Source organism: Pyrus communis, chromosome 7, assembly GCF_041283825.1.
Source record: "Pyrus communis isolate YQ-2024b chromosome 7, ASM4128382v1, whole genome shotgun sequence".
Lineage (NCBI taxonomy): Eukaryota > Viridiplantae > Streptophyta > Magnoliopsida > Rosales > Rosaceae > Pyrus > Pyrus communis.
In genome coordinates this window covers 25842661-25852403 of record NC_142571.1, presented here as the reverse complement: position 1 = coordinate 25852403, position 9743 = coordinate 25842661, and the positions used below count along the sequence as shown (strand labels likewise).

The window sequence follows — 9743 nt, the reverse complement described above, 5'->3', positions numbered from 1 at the left end:
TTTGATCACGTTACTGTTTTTGTTCGTATTGTTTTGGCAATGTTTCACTTTTTGTTCGTGCAACTTCAATTTTACGTTTCTTGGATTTATAGCTTATTAATTCTTGCAAATCAAAGATAATGACAATTATTAGTTTTCGAGTTTTTAGTTAAAATGGTCACTGCAATTGTTCACCGTCAATCATTTTAGTTTTTTTCTGTGAATTTTTTTTTATTAAATTGAAGGATCTGTCAGTTCATGGGAAGGGGTTGATTAAAAAAATAAAATAAAAACCTCCATTTCACGGAGATTTTTTATGAAAAGACCAAAATGATTGACGGTGGACAATATCAGATACCACTTCTATCGATTTTAAATTTCAATGACTAAAGAAATGAATTATGTCAATCTCAATGATCATTTTGGATTAAAAAAAAAAAAAAAAAAAAAAAAACCCTTAGTTTTTAAACATTCCATTGAAATTAGCATGTTTGGAGCAAATTTTGAATTTTTTTTACAATGTGAAGGTCTGTTGCTCATGTCCTATTTTTTTAAAGAAATATTGAGGTTTTATATTGCAATAATATTACTACACTAAATTAGAGAGGAGGGCTTAAACAAATGATACGTTAATGGGTTGAATAAGAAAATCATATCCATCAAGGAAAACCACTACTTTCAACAATTAGTAAACTGGTAAATAATCACCCAGCAGTTCTGCTTTTCATTTTTTTTTCTTTTCACTATAAAGAGGTTATATGTGTATACTGCAACTTTTTAAGTACTAATAACAGTTCTCATATAGTTAAAAAATACAAAAACTGAAGTCAAACTTCGTTGCCTAAACTACAATGGTGTAAAAGATAAATAGCGTGTGACTATCATTTCTCATCAAAAATAATAATTAGGCGATTTTATTGTGTGAATATGTCACTCAACCAATTATTAGGTTGATTAAGAAATCAGAGAGGACATTTAAGGAGAGGAAGATTATGTACTATTGTTTACAGGTATCACCCAACCAATTATTGTCCACCAACCCTGTAAGCACCAAATGATACATTAATGCTTTAAGCCTCAACATAATCAAAGTCACATATTGATTGAATGGAAGGAAAAAAAAAAACAATCATGAAAGAATCCATTGATACAGACCCTTTATCTAAAGAAAATTTCCTTTTTTTTTATTTATTTTATTTTTTATTTTATTAAAATAGATATTAGTTATGGGGTTCACACCACATCAAACTTCAATGATCTGAACCGTTCATTTTTCAATTTTCACTTTATAGATCATCCTTCAAAATATTAGCCAAATCGAAAATGTTTGAGACACCTAATTAAGTTCAAAGAAATTGACGAACACTATGTTCTATAAAACATTGAAATTTTATCAAGACAATCAAAAGAGTAAATGGTTTCGGACTGCATTGATTTTCTTGTGAGGACGATCCAAGAATGAAGACTTAAAAAATAAACATTCTAGATCGTTAAAGTTCGATGTATAATAGGTCTCACAACTAATCTCTATTTTTCTTAAAATATGAGAATCCCTTGGCAATAAAAGGCTCTGTCTATTGATATATTTTGCATTTAAGATCATGGGACAAATCTTCTACTTCAATCCTCATCATTATTTGAATAAATGGGAAAATCGTTTTAATTGCAAACGGGTCCAAACTTTGCTTAAACAATCAAAGAGTACATTTAAGGTAAGGATGCTTCATATTTGACTATCAACACATGTAGTAATTTTCACTATATTTTTTCCATGTTGAAAAAAAGTACCTACTACCAACTATTTTATCAACCAGCCACTAGTTAAGCTGATGTAGAGTAAATGACACAACGAATTGAAGAGGAAATGGATTGTCGGAAGAAACAAGGATGCAGCGAGAATTTGCAGATTTAGTGTCCGAGCTCCGACTTGGGCCCGTGACATCTTTTCAGAAGGGGAACGACGTCATAAACCCAATCATTTCTTTGCTGTGAAATACATAGATTTTGATCATCCGGAATTGTTTTAGTCTCCAAAGCAGTATTTGAAGTTTCATAATAAAAATTAAACTTTTCATTTGTCGTTCAATTAATGTTTAATTAAGTTAATTTTTTTTTTCTAGATGTTGTCCTTCAAGAATTTACGCTTGCAATCCTTTTAAGCTTCATGCTAGTCACAATCGGTTTTCTTGTTTTAGTAATAGCTAAGAAAAACTATTCAATTTAGCAAGCTCTGAACTATTTTTATAAAATATTAGCTTCAGTGTAAAAAAAATCAAGCACACTGCATTAATCGAAAAACGTAATTCACGTATACAAGTAACAAACACATTTATTATAAAGAAAAAGCAAAAGAAAACGCATTCATTTTTTTTTTCTTTTTTGGATGAGGAGAAAAAAGTGAAGGGAAAATGGTCCCATGAACGACCAAAATGACTTCCCATCAAAAAGAACAATACTTGCTTATGCAGTAACTCATATTCAAAAATTGTTCGTTACCAATTTATAGAACTTTGTGTTTATAATTCGAATTGTTCATATTATAAATTATCCTATAAAGATAATCTCTGCAAAAAATCAATTAAAAGTAAGGTTGTTTAGTCATCGAACTGTATAAAAACAAATGAATGAAATTAGTAAAAGCATTCCAAATCGTTTATGTATTTGCTAGAATACATTGACTAAACGATATTAGTTTTAATTCATTTTTTGCATAGATGATCCTTACAATGTGATTGATAATATGAACGGTTTTGATTACATGCACAAAGCTCTGTGATTCAAATACTAAAAGTTTTAAGTAGGAGTTTCTACTTATCTTTGAGTAACCAAGTAATGTTTCACTAAAAATAAAGAAAAATACAAGAAAAACAATAAGACCAATTTCCACGTGGATAAACATGTATGTACACGTGTACGGTTTCTATGATAGCAAGGGCCCACATAAACCCAAAACCCACGGCCCTGGCTTTTCAAAGTTGGTAACATCTCTCTCTCTCTCTCTCTCTCGCTCTCTCTCCCATCTTTAGCTTCAGTTTTCAGCAGAAGCAGAGAGGAGAGAGAGTGAAGTCATCTCTCTTTCTCTCTCTATTACAAGCATGCAAACCCAGAACCATGTCTTAGTTTCCACTTTTACCCCTCCCAACTACCTTTATTCAAGCCCACTAATCACCTCTCTCACCAGTACTGCTTCACTAGCTCTGAATTCCCACGTCCATGGCGGACTCAGCCGACGTATTGGCGGTGCTCGAGTTCCTGAGGAAAAACGGGTTTTCGGAGGCCGAATCGGCTCTCAAAGAGGATATGATTGAGAAGGGCGATCTGGGTTCTTTCGATTACGAGAAATTCATGTTTCCGATGGCTCCTCCGCTGCCGCCGGTCAGAATTCCAGCGAGCTTCCGGCGGTCGGAGGTTCAGGGCGGCGGAGAATGCTCGGGGTCGAGCTCTGCGGTGGACGACGAGTTTGTGAGCGCGGGATCTTCTACTTCTAACAAGTGCTCTTCAGGTAGTTAAGAACTTAAAGTTATTGACTTTGTTCAGAATTAAGCTTGCGGTTAATTTCTAATTAAGTATATTCAGCAATAAAAATTCGAAGATCATGATTTGTGTAACATGTTATCAGCAATAAAAATTAAAACTTGGGCATTACTGTATGGAACTATTCATCTGTCATTCCCGCTGTTATATCATTTCTTCGGGTATATTATTCGAGCGATGTTCTAATCTAATCTAAACTTGTAGCTTATAGGAGCGGGATTCGAACTTAGGTCTGCTTTTTTAATATGCTATTAGAATTAATCCTGGGAAAATGTACTTAAATTGTAATTTAGTTACTAATCTTTGACCGATAACGCACATTAATAGTGAATTTGGAGAAGTCTCACTCTTTTCTCTTGTTCGTAGAATTCACAAACCCGTATGGAGTTCGATCTACATCTCCAAGCGGTTCCCAAGCTTCATCCGATGGGTTCTCTCAGTTTGGCACGGCACGCGATTACCACGATTTCGATATGCAAAATGACCTGTTCTGGCACGATGAGAAAGATGATGGAGACTTCATGACTCCTTGCTTTGAAGGGCCGGACTTCTTCGCCTGTCCCACTGAGGATAAGTTCATCATGACTTCAGATACGGACAAGGGGAGCGAGAAAGTGCTGGATCTGAATTATAAATCCGAAGCATTTCAATCGGAAATAAGCCTCGATTGCCTGGACAAGAGTTGTCTTACCAATGTTTCTCCCGTGGATGATACAAGCAAGGTTTATGCGACGAATTATAAGAAAAATCAGCTGGAAGAAGGCTTTGAGGAATATTGTGCAGAATGCTGCTATCCAAGTTTGAAAGAAACCGATTTCAAAAATTACCAATTAGATGTTTCGGGGGGCATCCTTTGTATGGATGTTGATTCTGCTCGATATGACAAGATAAGCAAGAGTTCTAATTGCTCTGCTAAAAGGAGTTCCAAAAATGAACAGGATGAAAAGTTTAAAGTGACCGCTGGTTTAGACGGTAAGGTTGCAGTGAAAGATTTCATGCAAAAGGGAGTTGAAGGATATGGAGTTGGAGTCGGTGAAGTAAACAAAGGATCCCACGAGCCTGAGGTTGCTGCCGATGGAGATGATGCTGCTCCCGATGAGGTTTTGATGTACAATGATGATGAGGATTATGAAGTTTTTGACTTGAGAATCGTACACAGGAAGAACAGGTTTGTTTGGCACAGTCCGCTTTCTATGGTTTTGACAGAAGCATTCACCTTGGGAGGATTTTTTCGTATCTATGTTTTGATAAAGGATTGCGCTCATGTGCATGTTTATTGATAAGTAGCTATCAGTTTTACTCATCTGTTATGCCATTTACAGGACCGGATTTGAAGAAAGCAAGGATTTCCCAATTGTGCTAAAGACTGTAATTGCAAGCAGGTACTATATAACGGAATACCTTGGTTCGGCAGCCTTCAGTAAGGTTGTGCAGGCTCATGATCTTCACACAGGAGTTGATGTGTGCCTCAAAATCATAAAGAATGATAAAGAGTTTTTCGACCAGAGTCTGGATGAGATTAAACTTCTAAAGTTCGTCAACAAAAATGACCCTGCAGACGAACACCATGTATTGCGACTTTATGACTACTTCTACCATCAGGTATTTCCTTCTGATCCAATATAAGAATACTTCAAAAATTGTTTTGATGTTTGCTTTATTTAAGTGGGATGTGGTAATTGTCTTTCACCAAGGCTAAGTTTTTTAACCCTATGATGACTATCTATCTCTTTTCGGGATTGTTGATTGAAATTCTTATGATAGCATGCATTGTGCAAATTATTTAGTATGCTCAAATTTATTTTTGCAAAACAGGAGCATCTCTTTATTGTTTGTGAACTCCTTCGGGCAAACTTGTATGAATTTCAGAAGTTCACTCAAGAATCTGGTGGAGAAGCTTACTTCACATTAAGAAGGTTGCAGGTTCGTTTGTATTAAGTCGTAAATGCTTGCCGTACTAGATTCCATAAACCTATTAACATGGCTTTTCTGCTGCTTTAAAAATTAATTACGGGTAAGACAGCTAACACGGAACTTAATGGTGCCCTATTAACAGCTCATAACACGTCAGTGTTTAGAGGCATTGGACTACTTGCATCGCTTGGGAATTATTCACTGCGATCTAAAGCCTGAAAACATTCTTATAAAAAGTTACAGAAGGTGTGAAATAAAGGTAATTGATCTTGGAAGCAGTTGCTTTCGCACGGACAATCTGTCTCTATATGTGCAATCTCGTTCTTATAGAGCTCCTGAAGTCATTCTTGGCCTCCCTTATGATGAGAAGATTGACATGTGGTCTCTGGGCTGTATATTGGCGGAGTTATGCTCCGGAGAAGTATGACCTCTCTTTTGCTTGGTTTTATTCATTATATTCGGCTCTGTTTCATTACTTATGTTGAAATTTGTTTGCATTGTTACTGATTGGCTATTTTTTGGGTAGCCTGCAAACTTCTTACACTGTTTATGCCTCTCATATGATATTTTCTTTAGTTTCCCGTCAACTTGAAGGAGAAATTCCTTGGGTATAACGTTCATACATAAATACATTCGTGCTCATACTACTATGCTTGACCAGGTGCTCTTTCCAAATGACGGGGTTGTAATGATCCTTGCGCGTATGATTGGAATGCTTGGTCCTATCGATCTGGATATGTTAGTGAAAGGTCAGGAGACCGATAAGTACTTCACACAAGAGTTAGATCTTTACCACATAAATGAGGTGCGTACTCCAAATCTCTCTCCCTAAATATGAGTTGCGGTAGGCTTTTTCTGGATAATATGCAAGGAAAATGTATCTTCCGACACATGAAATGTAGTATTTAAGTGTTTCCGGTTTCTCTAATGGGAAATCATCAATTCTTTTCCTTTTTATGAGTCGATGAATAATTCATTCGGACTAAACGCTTTGCCATCCCACATTCAGGAAACAAGCCAACTGGAATACATAATCCCGGAGGAGTCCTCCTTGGAGAATCACCTGCAAGTAACTGACATTGGGTTCATCGACTTTGTCAAAAGCCTGCTTGAAGTCAATCCCGAGAGACGCCCAACTGCGAGGGAAGCACTGGAGCACCCATGGCTTTCCTACACATACGATACAAGTCCCTTCTAAAGTCATGGGGTACGTAGCAGTTCTCCTTGTGGGTTCATTTGTAAATTGAGTTTTGAAGAGCAATTTGTGAATTACGACCTGCATCCGGTGAACCTAGGACTGCGACGCGCTTCCGATTTCAGTTTTGGTTTCGTGTACATGGGCCTTGTTTTGCATTGTCTATCGTATATTCTCGCGTTCTGATTTAACATATTCATACTTTTGTTGTACAAATTGATGTAATAAAATGTCCTGCATAAACATGGTGGTGTTTTCTGATTCATTTATTCTTATGAAATTCAAATTTTTGGATGCTGAAAATCTGTCTCTTAATGACGCCCGGTCCGCTTGTAACTTCTTGGTTTTGTTGTGATCGTAGAGTCTTATGTTCGATTCTCAAAATGTCTGTTAAAGCTGAGAGCCGTTTAGTAGTGGTGTCGGATTATTACTTAATACATGTTAGAAGAGCATACAAGAGAAATTCTTCGGTGTGATTAGTGATGCGTTATAATATTTGGCATTTTGACTAAAATAGTCTTTGTGATTGACATAACTATTCACTTTAGTGATTTGAAATTAATGAAGTAGTCTTTGGATTTGTCAACCGTCAATTAATTTGGTCATGTAAAATTTTTTTGGTAAATAATGACCAAAATAACAAAAAAATTGTCAATTTAATAAACTAACAAAAATTAAGGGTATCTTTGTCATCTTAATCTTTATTTAACAAAATTTTTTGACAGAATGATCAAAATGATGGACAGTGGACTAACTCAATGACCACTTCTATCGATTTTAAATATGAGGGACCAAAGTGAAAATTTATACCAAATAACTAAAAACAAACCTAGTATTTATATTTATATCATTACATGTCTATTGTATTGGAAAGGGATCATCTCCGAATCTCTTACACCTAATCATCCTCATCAAACAATTAGAGCTTTTGAAATTTGATTCAATGACTACAATTATTATAACTTTTAAAATAAACCTGTATTTGTAGCTGTTAAATTAAATTTTAAGAACACAGATTATTTAATGAGAAGGATTAGGTGGAAGATAAAAAATCCCTTTCGTATTGTATTTACATTACAATCACTTTGGACCAACAAATATTGCTCTTGTCAATTCCCCCCTTCTATGATAAGATAAAAGAAGTAAAATATTTGGTAGCTGTCAAGTGACGTGTCATGTTTTAAGAGAGACAGGTGGTCAAAGTTGATTGGTGAAAATTAAACAAAAGAAAAATACTTTGACCTGAAAAAGTAAATAACAATAATTTAATGAGTGAATTATTATTGATTCAGTGAACGTTGGTCTTAAAGAAGAAAATATTGTCTTTTATGATTGGCGGGATTAGGATTCACTTTTCTACCTTTCTCCGACGCCCACGCTCTCCTTTCCCGCGTGCAATACCTTACCCAACATGAAGTTCATAATGCAACCACCATTTCAACTAAAAAACGATACGAAATAATCAGGTTTGACAATAAAAGATTTGTATTTCGGTCAACTCTTCTAACTCAAAAATGACACGCTTTAACGCATTTACGTAATTATCGAACTTGTCAATTTATATACAATGTATATACCACATAATACGAGAAAATTCTTTTAAACTGAAAGTGAAAATGAAATATTAAACACTCTTACTAGACGTAAACATTATATTTTTGTTAAGCTTTTTTGTACTTGTGAACATTAAACAAGCTTTTCTTTTCTTACAAACTTTTGTTTATAGATGTAATTTGGTATGGTTATACTTTGATTATCAAGAAGAAAAGTGTGAGAAGCTAAAAATTGTGTATGAAAATTAGCTTCTATTTAATAATCGTGTCATATTCAAGTTAGAGTAAATAATTCATTTAATAATCGTGTCTCTTTTTTGTATAGCAATATACATTTACACTAAGAGGTGTGAAAAGTAAATTTATATTGAAAGCGCCGCCAACGAGATTTGAACTTGAAACCTCTCACTGAAAAAAAAAAAAAAAAAAAAAAAACTAAACTATAATACTAAATAGCATAATCGTGTTGTGTTGAAGGTTAGCGGCATCCCTTCTTTCCGCTCTGCCTTGTTCTTTCATGTCTTGCACTAGCTTTCTCCCCACCTATACGCCGCCTCTTACCTCTTCCTGCCCCCCTCCCCCCACAAAAAAAAACCGATTTTTCTTATCGTTGCTTCTCATGATCAATGATATGGGATTGATTGTCGCTGACTGGGCATTGTACTTTGCAATTTCCGACCTCCTGTATACGTTCGAGTCAATTAATTGGGTTTTGTCAGATTCTATATCGTGTACGTAGGTTTCTTAGGCTTGCTGTAGCGAGTTGAGATTCAGATGGCTCTTTCTCTCTTTTTCCTTCCCACTTGTCGCTCCTCAATGTGACGACCCGTCCCTAATCTTCTCGGAAATTTGTATCCGATTGTGTAATTTGACAATTTTACCCTTTTGGGGGAAAATGTAATCTAATGTGGATATGGTTTTCGAATTTTATTTCTTTTTCCTGGTTTCGTACCTAAAGAGTATTCGTTGTTACGAACGCGTGAAAGTGAGTTAAACTTGAAACGGGTCAGTAATGAAAAAGTTACGCTCCATTAAAGTACGTAACCATGAGTATTTTGTACACACAAGTGCAAATTATCAGTGTCGGAAACACTGTAAGGAAGCAAATATGAAATTCAAAGCCATCCCACAAAAACGGGATCCGTGTTCCCCATCCCACAACCAATAAAAAATTATCTTCCTTAATTTCCTTTCCTCAATTCCTTTCCCCTGATTTTCCTCACAGCCAATCAGGAACCATCCCTCAAACTGGCACCCAATCAGTGACCTTCATTCACACTCCCATTCCCCAATCAGAAAACACATTTACTCTATCTCTTATCCTTCTTTTTCTCAAACCCGAACTCCCTCTCTTCTCTGCAACAAAGAAGATCGACGTCCAAGCCTTTAAGATCGAACCCACAAACTACATCTTTGGACCCCCTTCAACCCCACGAACATAACCATACTACCAATTTCAAAAATGGTTGAGTTTTGACTCGCCAACTCGGGAGGTTTGACTCGGTGAGCTTTGGTATGACGAGTTTCAGGCCAAGTCACAACGTTTTAGGACTCGGGGAAGCTTCTAC

General features: G+C 35.7%; 1 protein-coding gene across 1 annotated transcript; it reads left to right on the top strand.

The window, feature by feature from the left end:
* Positions 1-2950: 2950 nt before the first annotated feature.
* Positions 2951-6925, top strand: LOC137734720 (uncharacterized). Its single transcript, XM_068473987.2, has 7 exons — positions 2951-3481; positions 3880-4681; positions 4836-5115; positions 5329-5436; positions 5570-5848; positions 6089-6232; positions 6437-6925. Exons 1-7 carry the CDS (start codon positions 3193-3195, stop codon positions 6623-6625), a joined length of 2091 nt encoding a protein of 696 aa, XP_068330088.2. The 5' UTR covers positions 2951-3192; the 3' UTR covers positions 6626-6925.
* The last annotated feature ends 2818 nt before the right edge of the window (positions 6926-9743 follow it).